The sequence below is a fragment of the Trichosurus vulpecula genome, chromosome 8 (genome assembly GCF_011100635.1).
Source record: "Trichosurus vulpecula isolate mTriVul1 chromosome 8, mTriVul1.pri, whole genome shotgun sequence".
In the NCBI taxonomy this organism is placed as follows: domain Eukaryota; kingdom Metazoa; phylum Chordata; class Mammalia; order Diprotodontia; family Phalangeridae; genus Trichosurus; species Trichosurus vulpecula.
The window spans coordinates 148,095,607-148,121,861 of record NC_050580.1 but is presented as its reverse complement, the minus strand read 5'-3'; the positions used below and the strand labels follow the sequence as shown (position 1 = coordinate 148,121,861).

Genomic DNA, 26,255 nt, shown 5'->3' with positions numbered 1-26,255 from the left:
TGCAATGTAAACTGAGAGAAGGGAGTGTTGGAATTTTCCCTCTGTTGATTATCTCCAGTTTACCTTATATGTATCTTGTTTGTGCATAGTTGTTTGCATATTATCTCCCTCTTGACCTCCTTGAGTTTTGTTTGTTTCTTTGCTTTCCTTTTATCCCCAGTGCTTAGTTGAGGTGCTTGGCACATATTGGACATTTATGAGTTCACTATATGAGAGAGATTGTGGAAATAGAAATAACAGGGCCTCTTATGTTTTTCATTAAAAAATCGTTTTGTAGAAGTGTTTCAAATGGGAATACATGATATGAGGGAAAGGAAAGAGTTAAAGATGATTGAAATTATGAGTCTAGGGTGACTTGGAGAGTAATGGTGCCATCAGCACAAATAGGTCAGGAAGGAGAGGGATTTTGAGAAAAATGAATTTTGTTTTAGATACATTAAATTTGTATCCAGTGGAACCCTGAGGTGAAGAGATCAATACCACCTCTTTCCCAGGGATTTGGAAGTAGCAGGAGAGCATGGGTGAGGACTTCGAACATTTTAGAGGAGTGGAAGAGGGAAGCTGAGGAAGTTAAGACCTAATGTCTTCAATCTTCTTGATAAAGTAAAAGTTGAGATCATTTGCTAACAGTATAAAGGAAGTCTCAAGGTGTGGTGGGGTCTCAAGGAGAAACAAGTAAGTTTGGAACAGATGTGGAGAGTCTAATAGAGTCGGTGAGAAAAGAATAAAGTATCACTCTGGATTAGGTATTGGATTGTTTGTGATTTTCACTTGTTTTATTTATCAGAGCTTATCTGAGATTGTATATATAAGTTTGTAGTGGACTCAATTGTGCTTTTGTATCTTCTTCCAAGAATGGTCATTAGTTTGGAGGCTAGACCTGAGAGGTACGAGTTGCCTTGCACTTCAGGAAGTAGTGTAGAAGTGGTCATAGGTCAGGAGAATGAAGGCTTTTAGGGCAGAGAAGTGACCATAATGGAAGGGGCTTGTATATCAGAGCAGTCCTGGGTCAGGAAGAAAATGAGGCCAAAATTCAGTTAACCAAGCCTATAGAAGTGGGAGCTCTGCGTAGGTTAGTTTGTGTAATGGATAGAGAGATGGCTTTGGAGATGTGAAGACGTAGGTTCAAGTCCTGTCTCTGACATATTCTAGGGATGTATAAGCCTGGGCCAAGTCATGTAATCTCCTCCCTGCCCCATCCAGTTATGTTTGTATGTTATGTTCCATAATGGAACCTCCCTCTACCAGTGAGGTCACAAATCTGACCAAAACCGCAGAACAAAGTTACTGGGTTGGGAAGCCCAGAGATTGGGGTGAGGGTTAAGTGGTCAAGGCTCCTCAGTGGATGAGGTATTGGTATGAAAGGAGGGAAGGCAAGCTGAGAGATGAGAGAGTGAAAAATGGTCATTCAGGCCATGCATTTGAGAAGTTGGACAATTTTGAGTGATGGCAAAACTTTAGTTAAGACAGCTCTGGCGAGTGACTGAAGTGTATTAGAAACATCAGGTCCTTTAGTAATGGAGGATTTGATGGCTGCTTGTTTAAATATTGGCTTCAATTTTGCTCTGTTATCTGTGTTTGTAATTAAGTCCTTTGCTAAAAGGATTTAACCAATATTTGAGTTTTAACTAGCACTTAAAGTAGGAGAACTAGAGGATCTTCTTCTTCTTTCCCCAAACCCTCCAACTACCCCACCACACCTTGTTTTTTCCCTCCCTTTCCTGTCAGATTAATGTTCTGTTCCTGGTAGTCTTATTTTATAATTAGAATTTGCCAGGGAAATTCTCTTTGCCCTGCGAAGCAGAACCCCAGAAGAAAGAGATGTACCATCATTGTTGTGGTGCCCATTGACCCTTTCTCCTGCCATCCCTGTTCTTAATTCTTTTGCTCTGCCCAACACTCAGTACATTAGCCATACTTGTGTACCCTGACCCAACTCCCAGTTCTGCTACATTATCTGCCTGCTTCCCTAGTTTTTCATTTGAGGAATCAGTTCTTTGTGGTACTTCTGGCTAATAAGCAAGAAAGGAAAGGATGATCTGAAGTGGTATTTAAATAACTAGCCCTTAAATAGTGCTTTAAAGTTTGTAAAGTGCTTTACAAATATTTTCTCAGTTTATCCTCTCAAGAACCTTGAAAAGTAGGTATTGTTCTTATCCCCATTTTACAGACAAGGAAACTAAAGCAGATAGAGTTCAGGTGATTTGCCTAGGGTCACATAGCCATTAAGTGCCTAAGGCCACATTGGAACAGATGTTCCTGACTTCAGGTTCCCATGCCCTATCCATTGTATCACCTATTTGCCTCCTATAGTAAAAGAGAATTAAATACATTTTACATTCACATAGTAGTTTGCAAAGCTCTTTGACATAAATTTTCTATTTAATCTTTCTCATCTATGCCAAACATATTTTTTACATATTAAAAGAAAGTCAATTTTGTGCACAAATGCACTCACATATCTTGAGCCTTTTCTTAGTAATTATATTTTCCTACTAGTAGCAGTGGTAAGATCTGGAATTTAAATTTCAGTTTTATGTCAATATAAATGGAAGTACCTTTTGCCCCTGTTGGATATAAGGTAGTTAAAAGATAGGCTGCCTTGGGCTTTTATTTTAGTCCCAGTCTTCTTGGCTGGTATGCAGCTAACTTCTTTCTATTTTTCATTGGTCTACTCAACTGTCCATATAGATTTAGGGAAAAGGGGTGTCCTTGGATTTTCCATCTTACTGTATTCACTCAACAGTTTTACAAAGGAATTTGTGATTTTTATAATTAGAGTAAACATATCATGCTATTATTGTTCTTTTAAAGGCAAATGTTCTCCAGTTATCCAACTACCACTGTCCTTCCCACTAGACGTGCACAAACTCCACCTATATCCTCCTTACCAACCTCTCCTTCTGATGAAGTTGGAAGGAGACAAAGCCTGACTTCTCCTGACTCACAGACTGCAAGACCTACCAATCGAACAGGTTTGTGACCATTGACACTAGTATTTTTAAAAAAAAAAGGATTCACTTTATCATATTGTGAATATTGGAATCCATTTTCATGATTATAAATGAGACTTCTGGATGATATAAGGATGACATAATAATTTTGTTTTAGTGAAGGAGGAATTAGTCTGTCAAATTATATTGTCTTTTGCTTTATGCTGCATTTAGGATTGAATTCCAGGACACAGTGGATTAGAAACAACAAATTGAGCAGAGGAGAAGGCTTGAGCAAGGGAAACTGCTTAGATGTAGGCAATACTGACAACATTGAGAACTGACAGACTGGCAGCAAAAGAAGAGTTATGGAACATGAAAGCAGACAACAGACATGGGCTATTCAATTTTGTGCCATTTGTCATGGGATAAATTATCCTGTAGACCTCAGTAACCTCCTGAGAATATTACTGTGTTATTGTATAATGCAAAAATAAAGATTTAGAATGTAATTCAAGAAAAGATTATATTCAACATTCTGTTAAATAATGTGTTTACTATACTGCTTAAATGTACAAGTAGCTACAAAATGACATCCAGTTTGTAAAGTGAAGCCTGGCAAAAGTCCCCTTAAGATAGTGGGCTATGTGAGGCAGTCCCCAATCAGGACAGCATGGGCCCCAGGGTGGAGTTTGAAAGTTGAGTGGATTGACTTCCCTTGGGAGCCATGGGCAGAGATTACAAAGAGGCAAATTTAGGCTTGATGAGTAAGAGACATTTTCCTATTAACTAGAACTACCTGGTCAATTAAAAAGCATTTGTCAAAAACCTACTGTGTGCTTGGTGCTGTGCTTGAGCTAGGAACACAAAAAAAGAAATGAAACTATGCCCTGCCATCAAGGAGCTTACATTTTACCTGGAATTGGAATAGGTAGGTTGCAGAGATTCTTTGCAGACTGAAATTTTGTGATACTGTGTAAGAAGTTTCAACAGAAATTATATAAATTAGTCACATCTTTATTATTTACCTATGCTTTTCTGTGTCACTTTAGCACAAGTTCCAATGGTTGTTATTTTAATGCTCTTAAGGTTCTTATTTCTCTTTCTTTTCAGCTTTATCTGATCCAAGTAGCAGACTTTCAACCTCCCCTCCTCCACCAGCTATTGCAGTGCCGTTGCTAGAAATGGGATTCTCTCTTCGGCAGATTGCAAAAGCTATGGAAGCCACAGGTAGGACAAAGGACGACTGTTCTGAATCTACAAAAGCAGGAAGCACCATTTATTTTATTTTTAAAAATTTTTTGTTCATTTCGAACTCACATACATAAAGACAAAAAAAGAGAACATTTCCTTTTACATAGCACAACTTAAAAAGACGATTCATTATAAAACCATGAATTTACGTTTCATACTGTTTAATTTTTTGAAAAACTATAAGAGAAGTACTACTTGTTTTCAAAGCTATTCTGCTTTCTATGCTTCCTTCCACATTTTCTTTTATTCTCTACCGTGCGCTTTTTATATCTTTTTTTCTCCCATCCCTCCTGCTGTAGTGATGGATGTGTGGGTGTCTGTGTGTGTGAGAAACCAATATTATACGTACTTCTATTTACTACTTCTTTCTCTGGAGGCATATGCATCTCTCTTCATAGGGCCTTTGTAGTTAATTTGGGTATAAAATGACTTAATCATTCAAAGTTCTTAAAAAAAGTTGCTGTATTGTATACGACATTCTCTTGGTTCTGCTCATTTCACTCTTCATTATTTCATGCAAGTCCTTCCATGTTTTTCTAAAATTGACGAGCTTGTCATTTCTTATAGCACAATAGTATTCCATTACATTCATATACCACAACTTGTTTAGCCATTCCCCAATTGATGGGCATCCTTGCAATGTCCAGTTCTTTGCCATCACAAGGAGAGCTGCTGTAAATATTTTAGAACATAGAGCTCCTTTTCCTTTTTCCCTAGTCATCATGGGGAACAGACCTAATAGCAGTATTTCTGGATCAAAGGGTATTATAGGCAGTTTATTAACTCTTTGGGCATAATTCTAGATTGCTCTCCAAAGTGATTGGATCAGTTTCACCAACAATGAATTAGTGTCCCAACTTATCCACACCCCGTCCAACATCTGTTGCTTTCCCCTTCTATCATTTTAGCCAATCTTGTAGGTGTAAAGTGATATGTCAAGATTGTGTTTTAATTTACATTTCTTTAATCAATAATTATTTAGGACATTTTTTCATATGATTAAATTGTTTTGATTTCTTTGTCAGAAAACTGCCTGTTCATATCCTTTGACCATTCATCAATTAGGGAATGATTTGACAGAGTTATTTGTATATTTGAGATTATGGGATCTTTATTTGGAAAAACTGTCTATAAAAATTCCCCCTCCCCCCAATTTTCTACTTTCCTTCTGATCTTGGCTACATTGGTTTTATTTTTACAAAAACTTTTTAATTTAAAATAATTGAAATCATCCATATCATACCTCACAATGGTCATACCTCTTATTTATTCATAGTTGTTCACCTATTCATAAGTCTGATAGGTAATATATTTTCTATTCTTCTAATTTTCTAATATCTCCCTTTGTATTTAGGTCACATATCCATTTTGACCTTATCTTGCTAACTGGTGTAAGATATTGGTCTATGCTCAATTTCTGCCCGATTGCTTTCCAGCTTTCCTGACAATTTTTACCAAATAAATGAGTTATTATTTACGCTTGTCAAACACAAGGTTACTATAGTCATTTACTGCTGTGAATTCTGTGTTTATTCTGTTCCACTGATCCACCTTTCTATTTCTTAGCCAGTTCCAGGTAGTTTTGATAATTACTCCCTTATAACATAATTTACTGCCAAACCTCCTTCCTTTACATTTTTTTCCTTAGCAACTTTGATATTTTGACCTTTTGTTCTTCCAAATGAATTTAGTTATTATTTTTTCTAATTTAGTAATGTTTTGGTAATTTAATTGGGATGGCATTGAGTAAATAGATTAATTTAGGTAAAATTGTCATTTTTATTATATTGGCCCTGTCTACCCATGCACAACTGATAATTTCTCCAGTTATTTATTTCTGATTTTATTTGTATAAGAAGGTTTTTTTATAATTTTGTTCGTAGAGTCCCTGGGTTTATTTTGGCAGTTGTACTCCCTGTTATTTTATACTGTCTAGACTAGACTAGAGTGATTTTAAATGGGATATCCTCTTCTCATCTCTTGTTGCAGGGTTTCGTTAGTAATGATGTTTAGTTAGTGCTGATGTTTTAAGTGGGTTTACTTTATATTCTGCTACTTTGGTAAAATTATTGTTTCAGCTAACTTTTTAGTTGAGTCTTCAGGATTTTCCAAGCATATCCTCATATTGTTTGCAAAAAGAGATAGTTTTATTACCTCATTGCCCATTCTGATTCCTTCTATTTTTTTCTTCTCTTATTGTTATTGCTAGGATTTCCAATACAATATTGAATAATGTTGATGACAGTGGGCATCCTTGTTTCACACCTGATCTTACTAGGAAGGCTTCTAGCTTATCCCCATTACAGATAATGCTTGCTGATGGTTTTAGGTAAATGTTTCTTATCAATTTAAGGAAAAATCCATTTATACTATACTTTCAAGAATTTTTTTATAGGAATGAGTGTTGTACTTTATCAAAAGCTTTTTCTGCATCTGTTGTTATAATCATATGATTTTTGTTACTTTTATTATTGATATAATTAATTATATTACTACTTTTCTTTATGTTAATTCTTTATGCATTCCTGGGGTAAATACTACTTGGTCACAGTGTACAGTCTTTGTAATATACTGTTGTACTCTCCTAGCTAGTATTTTACTTAGGATTTTTGCATCCATATTCATTAGTGAAATTAGTTTATAGTTTTCTTTCTCTGTTTTTACTCTTTCTGGTTTAGGTATTAATATCATATTTGTTTCATGAAAGTAGTTTGGTTCCTTCCTTCCCTTGCCTATTATTCCAAATAATTTATTTGTTGTTGGAATTAGTTGGTTTTTAAATGTTTGATAGAATTCACTTGTAAATCTGTCTGGTTGTGGTGCTTTTTTTCTTAGGAAGTTCATTTATGTCCTGTTCCATTTCTTTTTCTGAAATAGGATTATTTAGATATTCTGTTTCCTCTTCTGCTAATCTAGGCAGTTTATATTTTTGTAAATATTCTTCCATTTCACTTAGATTGCTAAATTTATTGGCATATAATAGAACAAAATGACTATAATTATTTTAATTTCATCTTTGCTAGTGGTATATTCACCCTTTTCGTTTTTAATACTAGTGTTTTGGTTTTCTTCTCTCTTTTAAAATCATATTAACCAAAGGTTTATCTATTTTATAGGTTTTTCATAGAACCAACTCCTAATTTTGTTTATTCAGTGGTTTTCTTAACTCTAAATTTTCTTAGTCTCACCTTTAATTTTTAGGATTTCCAATTTAGTATTTAATTGAGTACTTTTAGTTTTTTTTTTCTATTTTTAAAAACTGTATACCCAGTTCATTGGTCTGTTCTTTCTCTATTTTATTGATGTGAGCATTTAGAAATATAATTTTTCCTCTGATTACTGCTTTTGCTCTTTGTATCCCATAGGTTTTGATATGTGTTCTCATTATTGTCATTATCTTAAGTGAAATTATTGTTTCTGTGTTTTGTTCTTTAACCCTATTGTTCTTTAAAATTAGGCTGTTTAGTCTCCAGTTAGTTTTTATTCTTTGTTACCTTGGTCCCTTTTTAAATATAATTTTTATTGCATTGTGATCTGAAAAGGATGTATTTAATATTTATACTTTTAGTTATAAATTTTTTTATGCCCTAATACATGGTCAGTCTTTATAAAGGTACCATGTACCATTGAAAAAAGGTGTATTTCTTCCTATTCTCATTCCATTCTCTCCAGATATCTATCATATCTAACTTGTCTAAAATTCTATTTACTTCGTTCACTTCTTTATTATTTATTTTTTGGTTAGAGTTATCTAATTCTGAGAGAGGAAGATTAAATTCCCCCACTATTATAGAACTACTATTTATTTCCACCTGTAATTCATTTAACTTTTCCTTTAAAAATTTAGATGTATTTAAGTGCAAATAGTTATAGTATCAATGTTGCTTCATTGTCTATGATATCTTTTATCATAATGTAGTTTCCCTGTTTATCTCCTTTAATTAAATCCATTTTAGCTTTAACTTTGTCTGAGGCCATGATTGCTACTCTCCCTTCCTTTTTTTTTTTTTATCAACAGATACATGATAAATTTTACTCCAGATCTTTAGTTTAACTCTGTGTGTATCTCTCAGTTTTAAATGTGTTTCTTGTAAACAACATATTGTTGGATTCTGATTTTTAATCCATTCTGCTGTTTCTATTTCATGTGTTAGTTCATTCCATTCAGGTTCATGGTGACCTCTTTGCAAATGCATTTATCACTATCTGTGCAATACAGATAACCAAATTTTCCATTAAATATTTCTTATTGCCTTTGGACACACTATAAAATTGACTCTACCATCTCCTTTATTTTCCTCATCAAGTAGAAGCAGTGAACTGTCTTTCCCTTTAGCAATAATCTCCTTCTTCTGGTTTCATTTATAATAGTGTGACTATGTGAAGATTAATATAATTCAGTTCCTCCAACATTATGCTCACTCATTCATTGTTGGATAAGGATCTCACATTTAAAATACAAGCAGCTAATGTAGATCATTATAGACAATTTAAAAACTGATTCTCAGTGCTCTCTGCCCTCTTTTTTTAATCCCTCTGCCCCTGCTATTGAAGAAACTGAAGGAAGCTATACGGGTTTGAAAGCCGTTTTTATTTTTCTTTGTTTTATGAGTTGTCATGTCGAATTTATCACCAAGTAGCCAGTTTGCTTGTGAAGAGTTTCTCAATACTTCTCTAGGCTGGTTCTAACAAAGCAGATTCATTTGATTCCTGAGACCTTACTTGAATCTTTTAAAATGCAGTAGGTAGAATCTCTTGGTGAATTCTCTTAAGGAGGATTTTTTGGAGAATATGCTCCAGAATTGAACAGGATGAGACAGCATGTAATCTGCATCATTGGTACATCTGTACCAGTGTAGGAGAGTACTCACATCATTAGTAAGATCATGAATTCATTGGAGTTTGTTTTCAAGTAGGTATGAAGTTTGATAAAAAACATTTAACTGTCATTAAAGGTAGTTAGAGAAGAACACAGCATGGATGTCTCCTGTACAGAAGGGTAGTTGTATTTATTTATTTTTTCATCAGGTGCAAGAGGTGAAGCAGATGCCCAGAACATTACAGTCTTGGCAATGTGGATGATAGAACACCCTGGCAATGAGGATGATGAGGAACCTCAGTCAGGTAGCACTTCTGATTCACGTCATGGAGCCAGAGTTTCAGGCACCAGCAGTGGGAAGTCTAATGACCCTTCTTATTTGCAATCACCTGGGGACATACCATCAGCTGATGCTGCTGAAATGGAGGAGGGATTTAATGAAAGGTAAAGTGCCTCTTTCAGTTTTTCAGTTCTATATCACAGTAGTGATAAATTTCAGAAGTGGTTCTAAATTCTACTTTGACTTTACCCTACCCAAATGCTTTATTATCCTACCCAAATGCTTTATGATCTGTATATTTCTTGAAACATTGGGATGCATCATCTAACAACCATTTATTAAGCCTCTGTACTGTGTATAGCATTTTTGTAAGAGATACAAAGATAAATAAGACATGTTCTCTATCCTTGTGGAGTTTACAACTAGGAATGGTAATACTATATTGAGTGTTTTTAGCGAATTTACTTCAGAGAGATTGCACCTGCGTTAGGTTGTACCCTAGTTACATGACCTTGGGCAAGTCAATGCCCCAGGCAATTCTTTAAAACTTAGTCATTAATTTTGCTTAAAAATAGAGAACATCAGCTTTCATGCATAGGTGTGTTTGTGTGTGTGTAAAATCAGTCACAAACTTGGTGTTAATTTTAAACTTTGGCCATATAACCAACAAATCAGGTTGTTAAATTCTTTGTCATTGGTATTAATTTCATTTCTTTAGTGAATATAAAGTGATTTCTGTCCAGGGCATTAGTATGGAAGGAGATATAAAATTTAGCTGATTACAATTAACATCTCTAAAGAGTATGCCGTCTAGGTAAAGAAGACAGAAAAAACAGATGCTGGAACATTTATTTTGCTTTTTTGTTTTGTTTTCTGCTGGAATACATGTTATGAAAGTACATTATGTTTAAAGAAAAAGGGTGCTGTCACGATTGCTAGGGAGAATGATGTTAGTGATGAGTGGAATCAGAGAAGGCCTCATGAAGGTGACATTTGCATTGGGCTTAAAGGATGAGCGGTAGTCCACACCTAAGGAAGGGGGAAGAATTAGGCATAAGAACATGAGAGGCAGAGCCATTCAGGCACATTCAGTGTAAGAGGCCAGTAAGTTGACTGAAGTATGACAGGTATGAACCATGAGGGTAAGATAATGTCAGATTACGGGAGATCTTGAGTATTAGGCTAAGGAATTGAACATGGTAAATTATAACCAGTCACTGAAGATTTTTGAGGATAGGAGTGACACAATTAGAGCTGTGCATAAGCAAAATATTTTTTTTCTTCAGTACAAAGGATGGACTAGAGGAAAAGAATATAGAATTAGGAATAGCTGTTAAGCTATTGCAGGAAGCAAATTGGGTAGCCATAAGGACTTGTATAAAGACAATATCAGTGGAAACATAGTGGAAGGGAACACTATATGATATGTTGTAGAAGTAGAATGGGTGGGAATTGGATTTAATATAAAGGTTGAGAGAGAAGGAATAGTCAAAGATAAATTTGAGTATTGGGTCTTGAGTATGGGATACTGGGTGAATGATGGCATCCCTCAAAGAAAGAGAGAATGAGATACAATTTAAGTCAGCAAATATTTAATAGGTTCCTTCTCTAGGCAAGGTACTATGCAAGGTACTAGGAATAAAAAAACAGAAAAAGAAAATGGTCCTTATTTTGAAGAAGTTTATATTCTACTGGGGGGAGTACAAGCTGTACAAAATCCCTCCTGCCCCCCAAAAAAAGAATTCTAAAGAGTAGAAAATCATTCCAAGAGAGAGCATTAACTAATGAGGAATATTAGAAAAGGTCTCATGTAGGAGATGACACCTGAGCTGCGCTTTGAAGGAAAAGAGAAATTCTACATGCCAGAGGTGAGGAAGTCATTCTAGAAAAGGGAAATACATTTTTCAGAGGCAGAGGTAGGAGCTGGAATGCTATGTACAAGGAACAGTTTGACTAGAATGGAGAGTGCTTAAAGGAGAATCATTAAAGAAGACTACAGAGTTGGTGGAAACCAGATTGTGAAGGCTTTAAATGCCATGCTGAGGATTTTGTTTTTTCTCATAGGAGGTATTGGGAGCCACAGAAGATTTTTGAGTGTTCTGAGAGGACAACATCGTCATATCTGTTTAGGTATATCAATTTGGCAACTAAATGGAAGATGAATTAAAGAGAGACAAGAATCTAGGCAAGGAAACCAACTAGGACACTATTAGAATTATCCAGGCAAAGAGTAGTAAAGGCCTGAATAAGGTAGAAGCTGTAGAGAGAAGAGTACAGACATATGATATTGTGGAGGTGGGAAGGACAAGACCTAGCAACTGATTGGATATAGGAGTTGAAGGAGAAGGAACGGTCTGGTATGGCATCAAGTTTGTGAACTTGGCTGACTAGGAGAATGGTGGTTTCATTGACAGAATGGTAAAAATTTGAATGAGAAATGAGGTGGGTTTTGTGCATGTTGAGTGGAGATGCATACAGGTAGAGCTAGCTAGCCATTGGGCTATAGTAATACAATATTGGAGCTGAGGAGAGAGGTCGGTCCTAGATATATAGGTTTGTCCGTCATGTACATAGATGTAAGAGTCCCATGGAACCTGGAGAGATCACCTGGGGACAAAGTATAGGGAAAAGAGAAGAGGTAGTGTGGAGAGTAGATAGGGCACTGGACTTGGAATCAAGATGATGGGGTTTCGGATTCTGCCTCAAGACGCTTAACTAGTTGTATGACCTTGGGCACATCACTTAATCCCTCCATGCTTCATTTTCCTTGTCAGTAAAATGGAGTAGGTAGAGTTAGTGGATTGTAAGGTGCCTTCCAGTTCCACATCTGTTATTCTGTGTACAGAAGAAAAGCTATTTTGAGAGACGATTGGAGAAGAGTGATCTGGAAATAGTGAAAGGAGTCAGGAGTGTGCTTGGGAGGAGTTAGACTTCGTTGGAAAAGGTTAAAAAGGGATGTGGTGTCATCAGATACTGGCTCTCAATTGAAGTGATGAAGGAGGCAAGGAATCTTTGCTGTGAAGTTGAAGGATGTTGAGGACTTGTGGACAAGGGCAAGGTTTTCCAAAGGGCTTGTGGAATGTGTTAACTGGTGGACAAATTGGATAGGTGTGGGCCTGAAGAAGAGTGATGCTGATGAGAGTAGGGATGAGGGTTTGGAAAGAGGTGGTATGGACATGTTCTTTATACCTAACAATGTGAGACTGGATGACAGGAGTGGAGAATGAGTAAAATGGGAGATAAATTACTCTGGTATGCGTGGATCAAAGAACTAAAACGTTGAAAGGACTTCTGGGGTCAGTTTGCCCAGAATTTAAAATAAGAACATGCCTATGTCACTAGTAGACTTCATTATTATATTTAGATCATGTTACCAATAAATGGGCTTCATAGGCAAGAAAGTGTATTGAATTAAATTTCTTTGGAATACAAAGATGAGAAATTTATAGGTGTTGGCAGTCACATTTGGTCTTGCTCAGATTAATCATTTCAATTGCTCTTCTTATATTACATTCTAAGAAGTAGTAACATGAGTCAAAAGTTAAAATCATTTTTCTACCTACAGCCATTTCAATAACTACTTTTTGACAAAGTTGCAGAGTATTGTTTCCTTTTGTAACTTGGGACCTATACAAGAAAAAAGGTTTGTTTGAGAGCATATCTGTTGCTTAGAGTGATAAATTACAGGGTCACAGACTAACGGCTCTGGACCTGGACCCTGGAGACTATCTAGTCCAATTGAATTTTACAGTTGAGGAATGGAGACTCAGGGAGGTTGACATTTCCAAAGTCACACAAAGTAATTAGAGTTTGGTATGGGATTTGAATGCAGGTTTCTTCTTCCAGAGCCAGTGCCCTGGTCCCGGGTGATACCCTGTCATTTTTTTCACTTCAACAAAGTAATTATTTGTTATATTAAACAAACAAACCCAAAACAAAAAAAAAGTGTCTTCATTTATATTTAAAAATATGGAGGAAAAATCACCAAGTTACTTAATAACTGAGAGTGTTTGATGGATTATTTTCTCTCATTGTAATTTTTGATTTCTGCTTTTGTTTTGAAACTAATTTGCAGCACTGATAATTTGGATCATTCAGATAATACAGCTTCTGGAAGCGGACCTCCTTCTAGGAGTCGATCTGCAGTAACAAGGAGACACAAGTTTGACTTAGCGGCTCGGACGTTGCTAGCAAGAGCAGGTAATTCTATATTTCAGACTATTTTGTTTTTATACAATTATAGATTTAAAATTAGAATGGATTTTAGAGATTATTTAGTCCAGGCCCCTTATTTTATTTATGAAACTGAAGCCCTGAACAATTCAATGACTTGGTTATTACACAGATAGTAATTAGCTAGCAGAACTGTGATCCAGTCCCAGTTCCTTTGACTCTAGTCCCTGCTTTTTCTGCTCCAGCTTGCAGTCCCTTTGTGTCATTTATTTTTGAGTGTTCTTTGTATACAAAACGCTATGCCGTTATTGTACCTTTAGAGTTAGAAGCAATCTTAGAGATCATTGAGTCCAATACCCTCTTTTTATAGATGATGAAACCAAGGCCCAGAGAACTTAAATGATTTACTCAAGGCACTACTCTGTTAGATTTAAATAATTTCAGTAATCTGTCCCTTTGTCTCCCAATGGTGTTTACAAGTTAGGTAGGAGATACACACATTTTAAATATGGCATTAACAAATGTTGACTTAATACTGACAGTAAAAAAGAACAGGCAAAGTGATGAGGGTTTAGAGGGTCAACATTGGCCTTAGTACAGTTCTTTTTAGTTCTTATCTTAAAAAATATAAGGTTTGGTATATTACATAGAATTATCTGTATGTTAAATATTTCTTTGACATGGAGAGAATACTCATAATTTTTTGAGTAGATACCTTCTTACCTTTGTGGTCAGCAGTCTGGTAAATCAGCTGATCCTCCATCTGACACTTTGTTCTATGTTAGCAATTAAAATGATCTGAAATGTTCAGAATTTTTTTGTATGCAAGTAAAATGTTTTTCTTTTTTTGTTCTGAGCGGGGTTATACCGTTCTGTACAGGCTCATAGGAATCAAAGTCGAAGAGAGGGAATTTCTTTGCAGCAAGACCCTGGGGCATTATACGACTTTAACTTGGATGAAGAACTGGAAATTGATCTAGATGATGAAGCAATGGAGGCAATGTTTGGACAAGACCTGACCAGTGATAATGATATTCTGGGAATGTGGATCCCAGAGGTATTGGATTGGCCTACCTGGGTGTGTGTGACTGCAGCTGGGGCTGCTTTGACTTATTTTTGTTGTGCTTACTATTCTTAACAGCTTATTGTCTGATATCTGAAGTTAAAGTGTTAGTCTTTAAGGTAGCTATCTTGAAAAAAAAATTTGAATTCATTGCTTGGTTACTTTCATGACTGCAAACGAATGAGAAAAAACTAAACACAATGTCTTCTCTCTCTTTATGTATATTATTAGTTTGTAGCCCTAAAGTGAAGCATAAGAACTTGAATTATTCTTTTATTGTAGGTTATAGTGTAAGAATCATCTTAGGAAAACTAGATGCTCAATATAACAGTTTTTGTGTTCATGTGGCTATTGGAATTCACAGTTATCTTATATTCAGTCAGTATAACTTTTCACCCATTCTAAGAAATACATGTACTTAGAACATGCCAATAAATTCTTTCCATGTCAGGGTGTATAGTGGATATAGATGTGAACAGAACATTACACTTCTCAATAGCATGAAATATTCACAGATTTGCTGATTTCTGCTTGGAGTTCTTTAACCATTAAATCCTGCAGAGGAGAAAAGAAACAGTAATAAATAAACTAAATAAATAAAATAAAACTTAATGATTTTGCAAGAGACTGTGAGAAATCCAAATATAGAAATATTAGGCATTTTAAATTAGAAATGAGTTCCTTTTAACTTTGAACCAACATTTGTGATGCCTGCTTGAGTAGAGACAATTTTTCATTTTTATTATTGAGGAGGCTTATTGGGTTTGCTAGTTAATTCTTTGTAGGAGTTGGGAACCTGTGGCCTCGAGGCCACATGTGGCCCTCTAGATCCTCAAGTGCAGCCTGTTAACTGAATCCAAACTTTGAGAACAATAAAGGATTTGTTCTGTGAAGTTTGGATTCAAAGGGCTGCACTTGAAGACCTAGAAGGCCACATACAGTCTTGAGACTGCAGGTTCTCCACCCTTGCTTTAGACCAAAGGAGGATTAAGAACAACGTTAGTGTACTAAGAGATAAATCAATCATTCAGAAGGAATTGTTAATAGAGCACAATTAAATTTAAAGCAAAATTGTCAGCTCACATATTGAGTACTTCAGAATTTAAATACACACACATACACATATATACGTATATATACACACACACAGACATACATATATACATACACACAGAGACATACATATATACATATATATATACACACACACACATACATATACATATATATGTATATCTCATATCCTCGTTATGTGAATACTTGCTTCCACTGGTAGTAATTTTAACCCATCCATGCTTCATCATTTGAAATTCTATCCGTGGCCTCCCATCATCTCCCCTAGAGGATCTACCTAATACACTGACAGTGTTCCTTAAGTCTTTTAATTTCCTAGACAATACTTTAACTCTTGGATTGCTCTTCTCTTGTCCTTTGCTTTCACTTTATGACCAGCTCAGTTTAAAAGGGCTTAACCTTTGTTTGTCATTTATGTAACTTCTTGCATACAAGGCAGTGTCATTAATGTGCCACCTCCTACTCAAGCACTCTGTGTCTTTCCATTGCATTTTTGATTCTTCTGAAGTCGTGGTGTTCTATGATTAACAACTATATGGCATCACTGGGAGGATAGGAATAGGGACTGGACCTCTATTTTTATTAGTATAAAAAATTCCCTTCACCAAAGCATGTTAGTAACTTCTTGGCAATTTTTAGTAATAAGAAAGTATTGATGTTAAAAAGCTGAGTTTTTGTGTCAGGAAACCACTTGGGAGTTAATGAAAACATTGTGTAGGTGTCCAGATGTTATCTAGTGTATTTTCCAGTTCTAGGCCCAGTTCATTGTTTACCTGCAGTGCTTATGTAGGATAGAGTTATTAGTGGACTAGATCAGAATCATAGGGCCTGAGTTGGATGGGACCCTCCCCCCAAGGCCACTGCTGTAGTCCAGCCTGTACCTGAATAAGAATCACCTCTAAAATGTATTGGTACAAGTAGTTGTTCATCTTTTGCCTAAAGACCTCTAGTGATGGAGAATCCACTGCCTCCTGAAGGGGCCTATTCCACTTGTGGACAATTCTAATTGTTAGGGGATCTTCCTTTATATTAAGTCTAACCTTACCTACTTGCAACTTTTTTTGCTGCTTGTATCTAGTTCTGCCCTCTTGGGCTAAGCAGAAAAAGTCTAGCCCATTCCCACATGACAGTTTTTCAGATGCTTGAAGATAGCTTTTACATCTCCACTAAATCTTTCCTTCTCCAGGCTACACATCCCTAGGTCTTTCAGCAGTTCTTCATATGGCACAACCACAACCGAACACTGCATCATAGATTTAAGGCAGTAAGGACCTTAGCTTAGTATGAGCCCCAAATTTTACCCAGTTGGCCAAGGTTGCACAAAGAAGATGCAGCAAAGCTAAAACGTAATTTAGGTACTGTAACCTAGGATCACTATAGTGCCTTTCTACGGAACTATGCTGATCTCAAGGCTTCATCTAAAGAATACAGTAGGACTATTAACTCTCTAATCCTGGACATAACTTTTCTTAATATAACCATGCATTAATTCTTTGCCTGCCTTATCACACTTTGATTTATTAAAGTTGTAGTCCATTAAAACCTCCAGATCTTTTTTTGGACAGACTTCTGCCTGTCCGTGCTTCTCCTGTCTTGTATTTGTAAAGTTGATTTTTTGAATCAAAATGTAAGACTTTAAGTTCATCCCTGTTAAATTTCACCTTATTAGATTCAGCCCCATGCTCTAGTCTCTCAGGATCTTTTCAGTACCTAAATCTGTCATTTCTTTTGTTATATATCCCTCCTAGCTTGGTGTCACCTCCAAATTTAAAGTATTTTATTTTCGCATCTATGAAAGTCAAGTCAGTAGACTGCCTATCCAAATAGATATCAGAAGCCTAGATTTAGAGCTGTAAGATTCTTCAGAGATGATTTTGTTTGGTCTCTTCATTTTAGAATTTAGGAAACTGAGAACCAGAGAAGTGAATATCTCTTGTCCAAGGCCACAGAATTCAGAGAGCCAGGATTGGAACCTAGGTCCCTTAGTTTCAGATCTGTTTCTCTTTCTGCTATTTTATTTAGTGCGGGCAATGTGTGTTTTCCTTCTTGCTTTGTTGATTACTAGGCCGATCTCTTTTGAGTGGTCTTTAATTTTCAGGCCCTGTGTACTTGGTATGTTTAACTTACGTTCCTTTAATGCTGTATTTTATACTATAACTACAGCATCAAGTATCACAACACAAAATGCAAATAATTTAGTATGAAAATTATTTTATACAGCATGTTTGTGAGACTGAAGACAGAGAAGAAGTGGTGGTGTGTGAGTTGTGTGAATCCAGCGTTGTCAGCTTCAATCAGCATATGAAAAGAAACCATCCTGGTTGTGGCAGGAGTGCTAACCGGCAGGGATATCGGAGTAATGGTTCTTATGTAGATGGATGGTTCGGTGGTGAATGTGGAAGTGGAAATCCATATTACCTGTTGTGTGGCAGCTGCAGAGAAAAATATTTGGCTCTGAAGACTAAATCTAAAACATCAACTTCTGAAAGGTATGAATTTTTTTTCAAATATAGTTGGAAAAAATGGCAAGGATGTTATTTTGGTCCTTGAAGAGGAAGCATTGTGTTTTTCTTATTTTTTTTCCTGATAGCTTATTAGCACGGTATGTATGTAGTAGGCACTTTATAAATGATGTTTGAATAAATTGAATGATTGCTTACTGGGGTTTGGTGTGGGGAAGAGGGAGGGTTTATCAGTTCCTAGGTGAATGTGGAAGTGAAAATCCAAGATTACTGACTATTGGGGGATGTGCTTCTCATCATACTGTCTTCCCTGTTAGGAATCTCTGAGAGACCCCCCCAAAAAAAGCAGGGGAATGGGGAGTTAGGGATTGGTGACAGTGAATTCCATGGGAATCTAATGAGGTCAGACTTTGAGATCTATCATTCAATTGTTATAGGCTAGCTGGGAAGTCCTGACTTGACTAGTCCTGACTAGATCATTCGCTGACATCAGTAATTTATACCTAGTACCAGTTTTTTAACCAAGCCATTTAAGATGATTTTAAGATCACATAGTTGAAGAAAATAAAAATAAGTTTTATAGCTTTTATTTAAATGAGTTTATTTAAACAAACTTGGTTTGGGTGGAGTAAATTGTTATAAGCAGTATTTTTAAATTATTTAAGTCAGTTTACTGGGAAATTTTAGGGGTTTGCCACCCTCTAGCTTTTTTTGTTAAAGTTATTTTATTTTCATTGATACCTTTTTGTTTTTACATTGCATTCATTTCTAAGTATATCCTTTCTCTTCCTCTTATCACGTGACTCATCTGTTGTAACAAAGATTTTTTTTTTTTACAGAGGAGAGAAGTGATTAAAAAAACTAACCAACACATTGACTGACTGTTTAAAGTCCATGTGTAATACTTGATACTCATAGTCTCTACAACTTCGAAGTATTGAGTGGGAAAGAGGTCGTTCACCATAATCATTTAGCGTTCAGTTTAAAGTTTTTTGTTCTTTTATATTTTTGTTGTGTATGTTCTGGCTTACCTATTTCTGTCAGTCCTCCCATCCTTCTCTGAATTCTTTATATTAGTGGTTTCTTACAATGCAATGCTATTCCCTTACACTTATATACCACTGTTTATTGGTCCATTCTCACTCAGTGGGCAGCTACTTGTTTCCAGTTCCTCGCTGCCACAAGAAAGTGATGCTGTGAATATTTTGGGGTACATGGGACCTTTCTTTCTCTCTTTGACCTTCTTGGGTGTGTGTATTTCTAGGAAGGGGATCTCTGGATCAAAAGGTATGGGCAGTTTTAGTTCTTTTAGTATAATTACTGATTGTTTTCCAGAAAGGTTGGACCAGTTCACAGCTCTAATCATAACTAATTTTTATTGTTATCTTTACCATGTGTTGGTTGTGAGGTGAAATCTCAGAGTTGTTTTGATTTGCATTTCTCTTATTAATGATCTGGAGCAGTATTTCATATGGTTCTTTTTTTAAAACAAAATTTCATTGATTTTTTTTACATCACCTACATTTCCCACTGTATTCTTTTGAACCTTTCCAAGAGAGCCACCTGTTTAAAAAAAAAGTTTCACAAAACTAAAAACCACCAAAAAGCCTATGCATTTATTACTCTACATCTATGATTCCCCACCTTTTGCTATGAAGCAGTGGAGAGTTGTCTTTGCATATCTTTTCTTCAGATTGAAGATTGGAAATTTCACAGCATTCAGTTTAAATTGTTTTCTTATTCATTCCATCAGTATAGTTTTAGTTGTCAAGTGTATTGTTTTCCTGGTTTTACTTGACTTCACTTTGCATCAATTTATGTAATTTTTTTCCATGCTTCTCTGTATTTTTCATGTTCATTCTTTTTTACTGCATAATAATATTCCATTATTTTCATGTATCGGAATTTGTTTAGCGATTCCCTAGGGGCATCTACTTTGCTTCCAATTCTTTCCTACTACAAAAAATGCTGCTATAAATATTTTGACATTTACTTAGCCTTTCTTTTTTTCACTGATCTCCTTGGGGTATCTGCCTGTTGATAAAATCTCTGCTTCAGAGGATATGGATATGCCCTTTCTTTCCATAATTCCAAGCTTCCCAGAATGGTTATACCAATTTACAGCCTCAATAATGCTGCATTAGTTTGCTCATCTTTCCGTTGTGTCTGCAACATCGACTGTTCTCATCTTTTTGTTATCGTTGCCATTTTGCTGAGTGTGAGATGAAACGTCAGAGTTGTTTATGTTTATCACTTTTATGAGTAATTTTATCATCCTTTTATATAATTCTAATTAGTTTACAATCTTTCAAAAATTGTTTCTTCACATTTTTTGAACACTTATCCATTGGAGCACATCATCAACTATGTGTAACTTTCATTGGTAAATAAAAGTTTATTGGACTCTCTCAATAATTAAAATCAAATGAAAATTTCTAAGATAATTTTTTATTTAAGTTTTAGGTAATGGCTACACGGAAGCCTATATGAATTATTTTGCGCATTTGGTTTTGTATTCGCATATGTGCTTATCTATTCTAAATGTTTTTATTATATAAGGAATACAACATGAAGCTTATTTTCCTATTTTGCATAATTTTAGATTACTCCTTAAAATGTTTTAGTGATTTAACTTGCATTTCTGATTATTATGTATGTTTTACAAAAATAAATTTTTTTTTTAATTTTTGGTACAGGTACAAGGGACAGGCTCCAGATTTAATTGGCAAGCAGGACAGCGTGTATGAAGGTAGTTGTTTTGAGAGCTTCTCTATTTCCGTAGTAATCCATAGTTTATAGTATAAACACTAAATAACTTTTCCTTAGTTACTGAGATTTCCATATTTTAAAAATTTGAGTTTACATTTAAAATTTTAATTTACCTAACATGAAAATGTAGTATATTGGGGGAAAAAAACCCACTTAAATGAAAGATAAAGAATCTCAGTTCTGGTATTGCCACTGTTATTGATTTGTATCCATGTAAAAACTACTTATCAAGTACTTGGAATGAGTTATTTCTTTGCCAAACCTTTATGTGTATATAAAATATTTTAAATATGTGTTTGTGTATGTGAATATGTATACAGTTGTGAGTGCATGTATATATGGTATGTATATTGTAGCTATTGTCATCAGTGTGAAACACGTGGAACTTCTCAGAGGTATTCAGTGCAAAAGTGAAATAAAATACAATGAGGAATAATTTTTGGAAGCTAGTTGGCGCAATGGCTAGAGTGCCGGCCCTGGAGTCAGGAAGACTTATCTTCCTGAGTTCAGATGTAGCCTCAGACACTTACTAGCAGTGTGACCCTGGGCAAGTCACTTCACCCTATTTGCCCCAGTTCCTCATCTATAAAATGAGTTGGAGAAAGAAATGGTATACCATTCCAGTATCTTTGCCAAGAAAACCCCAAATGGATCATGAAGAATTGGACACAACTGAACAACAACAATTTTTGGAAGCAACATAATCACTGTTTCTGTTAATCCTGTGTAGGCAGATTTTTTTTAGTTTCTTAGTAGAGTAAAAATCACAAAATTTGTATATTAAATCATACACATTTTAGTTTAAGAGAACTTCCAAATCTTTACTCAGAACTTATTTTTTTTGCTTAGTTTTAATTCTGATCATGCATCAGGTATATGGTTTCATAGCCCATACGAGATTACAAGGCATAAGTAGTTGATTGCTTTTTCCCCCTGATGTCTGACATAAGGGAAAGTAATGTTTTGTAGTTTAATAGGAAAGAGAAGAAAAAGAAAAAAGCAAAGGCACAAATTCAAATGGAAGACTGTGTATTTAATGTAGGGACTCCTTTTAAAATACCAATAGCACCTGAAGGCAATAACTTGTCATAGGATGTAGATATGGAAGAGACTCAGGGATCATCTCTTCTAATCTCTTCCTATTAGAGAAGAGACACCTGAAGCCCTGGGAGGGATGGTGACAGGCAGTGAGCAATAGAGCAGTCTCACATCTGTTAGCAAGCCTGTGAGCCTGTCCATACCCAGTTCCCGTATTTGTTCATTATGCTGTTCTGAGGTCATGCAGAGTGGGTTAAATCTATTCACTGGGTTTTGTTTATAAAGTCAAGAAACCTTGGTAAATCAAGTTCAAGGCATTTAGCTTTCTTTGCTAAAAATTTTAAGAAGTAATTGATCAGTGAGAAAAACAACTATTTTGAAAGTTTACTTTTGTGGAATGATATATTCCTCAGCAGTACCTAGGTCCATACTATGTGGCACAGGCTATTTATGCCCTGTACCAATAATTCTTAAATTATTTGTAATATTGTGAGACTTATTGTCATTGGTTTAGCTGTAGTTGTGTTTGTGTAATTAAGCCCATTACGTTCTCCTTTGGCTTCAGAGCAGTATATTAGTAGGATTCTATCGCCATGAGATGGTGCCATTTCTGTTTGTTTTGGTAGCATTTCTTTTAGTGAATGTAGTTTTGAAAATCTGGGTCTGTCAGCTGTCACCTCACATCATCTACCTGTCTGCAAGCATTATGTTTTGTGTACATCTTTCCATCATTTAATATTTACTTAAATTATAGAAGACTGGGACATGCTGGATGTTGACGAGGACGACAAACTCACTGGTGAAGAAGAATTTGAATTGCTTGCTGGACCATTAGGTTTAAATGACCGCCGTATTGTACCAGAGCCGGTTCAGTTTCCTGATAGTGATCCACTTGGTGCATCTGTGGCCATGGTTACTGCCACTAACAGCATGGAAGAGACTCTGATGCAAATAGGTAAACTAAAATATGTAGACTCGGAGTGCTGGTGCTGATTGTCCCTTCTTGGACAAACAAGTGCTCAGTATAGTAACAGTCACAATTTTTGTTTTTCCTAGCAAGTCAGAGGCCCAGTAAGGTGTTCTGCCTCAGTCAGAAGCATTTTAGTGTACGAGAACTCGATTTTTTTTTCTGGGGTAATGGAAGGTGGAAATGGACCAATTACAATATTGCCTTTCTCATTTCTATTTGGGTGTAGCACATATAGGAGACATGGACAAAAGAAAGGTTAATGGAAATAAACAAACATGCAAAAAATAGAGTAAATACCATCTTAAAGAAAAACTGTATACTAGAGATTACTAAGCCCTTCCAGTAGTACTTTTCAAGTGGTATTTTAAATACAACACCATTTCAAGAGTTAAGAGTGAAAATGGATTTTGACCTTGTTTTAACAGTCTGGCTAGCAGCTGCTGTAGGGGGTGTAAAACCAATGACAACCAGCTCACAGAACGCTGCAAGCCCAGATTCTTTTGATCTTCTTTACTAAGGAAAGCAATGTTAAGGGGTTAACAATCTCAATTTAATCTAGCATACAAATACCATTCACTTAGTTCAGGGGAAAAAGCCAGCACCCTGAACTTCAGAGCAAATACAAACAAATTACAAACATCAGCAGACAGACCAAATACCAAATAGTTACCAACACCTGAGTTCAGCCAGGGATCTCATGACAACGGCTGGACCAGAGTCACGCGGTACTCCTGCTGTGGGTCAGAACTCTGAAAAAGAGAAAGCCAACCTCTGATTTTACCTTTTTCAGGGTCAAGGGCAAGTCACACATGCGACTCACCCACATGCCCTAAAATCGTCACAAAAATGCGACTTAAACCCACGTGGTCTAAAAGCCTCTGATGTCACAAACATGTCACTCAAACCCATGTAAACTAGACTTTCCCTTGAGGCAAGGAGGTCATCAAGGACTCCTAATTTAATCAAGGAAACAAAGGCCAAACTCTTCAAGGGCACTTGGTTGAATTAAGAGCTAAGAGCCCATTTTGATTGCCAATACAGACCTGCATTGGCTATTTCTTGTGCCTAAAATATATTACTTCCTCATCTTTGACTTATTTCAAGACTTAGCTAAAATGCAACCTCCTAAACAAGGCTTTTCTTGGCCCCCTTAGTTGCTAGTTCCCTCCTCCCTCAGAAATTGTTTTGTATTTTTAAAAATTATCTTTCTGTGTACATGTCGTTTCTTTTTAATAGAAAATGTGCTCTATAAAGAGTAGGGACTATTTCATTCTCAGCTCTTTTATCCTCAGCACCTAGCAAAGTGTCTGGCACATAAAGGCTTGTCTGATGAATAAATAAGTATTACTATTTTCCCCTTGTATAAAAATCTGTCCTGAATTGGTGGATCAAAATGTGTTCTAATTATATAGCAGGGAAAAGCCAAGATATTTTTCTTACTTGCTTATTCAGAAATAATCAGAGTTTTGTGTTGTACAGGTTGCCATGGCTCTGTAGAAAAAAGTTCTTCAGGTAGAATCACATTAGGAGAGCAAGCTGCTGCTCTGGCAAATCCACATGATCGTGTAATGGCTTTGAGAAGAGTAACTGCAGCCGCTCAGGTTCTTCTAGCACGAACGATGGTCATGAGGGCACTTTCCCTGCTTTCTGTCAGGTGAGTGTCAGTTTCTGTGTCCAGTTACACTGTTTAACTTTATATGTGAACCTTCATTGGAAGAATGGCTTGGTATAGTTTGAATTGATGGGTAAATGAAAAGTTTTTACATTATGGAAGGTAGCCATTCTACTAGGGGAATACATTTAAATTCACAGTTTACCTATAAATTCATCTACTACTATTACAGTCAAGGCACATAAATCCATATTATAGGCTAGATTGTAATTTGCGCTATGGTAAACACGTGTACTGTTTTTAATTTAGTTAAATCAGTTTATTGGGGAAAAAAACCTGTCAAATGTTCCTTTTTTATTTTTTTTGGGGGGGGGGGAAGACAGGGCAATTGGGGTTAAGTAACTTGCCCAAAGTCACATAGCTAGTAAGTGTGTCAAGTGTCTGAGGCTGGATTTGAACTCAGGTCCTCCTGACTCCAGGGCTGGTGCTCTACTCACTGTGCCAACTAGCTGCCCCTGTCAAGTGCTATTTGACTGAATAAGCCAATGTCTGGTTGAAGCAACTCAAAGATTTAAGTCAGCATGGTCCATGTAGTGGCCCTTTATTGACATACTATATTGAGAAACTAGTTGGGCGGAAAAAGAGAGTTACAAATAATGAAAATATTTATAAAGCAAGAAATATAGTAATTAAACTGAAGATTAATTAAAGTAAAAAGACTCAAAATAAAACAACATAAGGACAAAAATTAATGTCTTGTGCTAATGACAACATGCTAACCTGCATCAGCATGTTGTCATCTTTTATTTTTATTGGTACCTATAGTGCATGTAAGGTGGGTTTTCAAATTATTTCTTATAAATCTAATTTCTTGTTTTTCCTCTATTTTTCTTTTTTCTTTTTTTTTTTTAACAGTGGTTCCAGTTGTAGTCTTGCTGCTGGCCTTGAATCCTTGGGTTTAACAGATATCCGGACTCTGGTTCGATTAATGTGCTTAGCTGCAGCAGGGAGAGCTGGCCTCTCTACAAGTCCTTCCTCTATGGCTTCTTCCTCAGAACGTTCTCGAGGAGTTCACAGCAAGAGCAACAAGCCAATATCATGTCTAGCCTATTTGAGCACAGCTGTGGGCTGTCTGGCATCCAATACTCCTAGTGCTGCAAAGCTGCTGGTACAGTTATGTACACAGGTAGATGGATTTCATCCATGTGCTTCTCACCTCCTTCTACTCCCAGTCCCACTTACCTACTCTCTCTGTCCTAGCCTAGCATTGCTCTTGAAAATCATTGAATAGGAAATTATCTTTTATCCTAATTTGTAAAAAAATTTGAAAAATGTTGTCTTGATTGTCTCCTTAGAACTTGATTTCTGCTGCAACAGGTGTTAATTTAACTACAGTTGATGATCCAATTCAGCTCAAGTTTCTGCCCAGCTTTCTCCGAGGAATTGCTGAAGAAAATAAGCTTGTGACTTCTCCCAACTTTGTAGTAACTCAGGCCCTTGTGGCATTATTGGCAGACAAAGGAGCTAAACTGAGGCCTAACTATGATAAAGCAGAAATTGAAAAGAAAGGTAGGCTTTATATATAGTTCAGTCATGCTAATTCATGATAAAATCTGTATTTTTTTACATGTTTTCTCCACCTATTTCATTGTAAAATCTGAATTATCACATATTTGGTATTATACAATTTAGGAGGTGGGGGTGGGGCAACAGGAGGGTGCATAAAACAAATACCCGAGTATATACGTATGTTCGTGCAAGGAAAATTAAACGATAAAGCCATACTTTTACTCTAAATTTATTGCTGA

General features: G+C 36.0%; 1 protein-coding gene across 1 annotated transcript in view; it reads left to right on the top strand.

The window, feature by feature from the left end:
* HERC1 (HECT and RLD domain containing E3 ubiquitin protein ligase family member 1) overlaps nucleotides 1-26,255 on the top strand; it is a 222,590-nt gene that overhangs the window by 139,565 nt on the left and 56,770 nt on the right. The window contains exons 40-50 of the mRNA XM_036734758.1: nucleotides 2,815-2,975; nucleotides 4,047-4,163; nucleotides 9,216-9,450; nucleotides 13,362-13,486; nucleotides 14,317-14,537; nucleotides 17,817-18,085; nucleotides 20,755-20,807; nucleotides 22,620-22,820; nucleotides 24,315-24,489; nucleotides 25,363-25,633; nucleotides 25,803-26,016. Of these exons, the coding sequence (XP_036590653.1) occupies nucleotides 2,815-2,975; nucleotides 4,047-4,163; nucleotides 9,216-9,450; nucleotides 13,362-13,486; nucleotides 14,317-14,537; nucleotides 17,817-18,085; nucleotides 20,755-20,807; nucleotides 22,620-22,820; nucleotides 24,315-24,489; nucleotides 25,363-25,633; nucleotides 25,803-26,016 (2,042 nt within the window). The remainder of the gene's footprint in view (nucleotides 1-2,814; nucleotides 2,976-4,046; nucleotides 4,164-9,215; nucleotides 9,451-13,361; nucleotides 13,487-14,316; nucleotides 14,538-17,816; nucleotides 18,086-20,754; nucleotides 20,808-22,619; nucleotides 22,821-24,314; nucleotides 24,490-25,362; nucleotides 25,634-25,802; nucleotides 26,017-26,255) is intronic.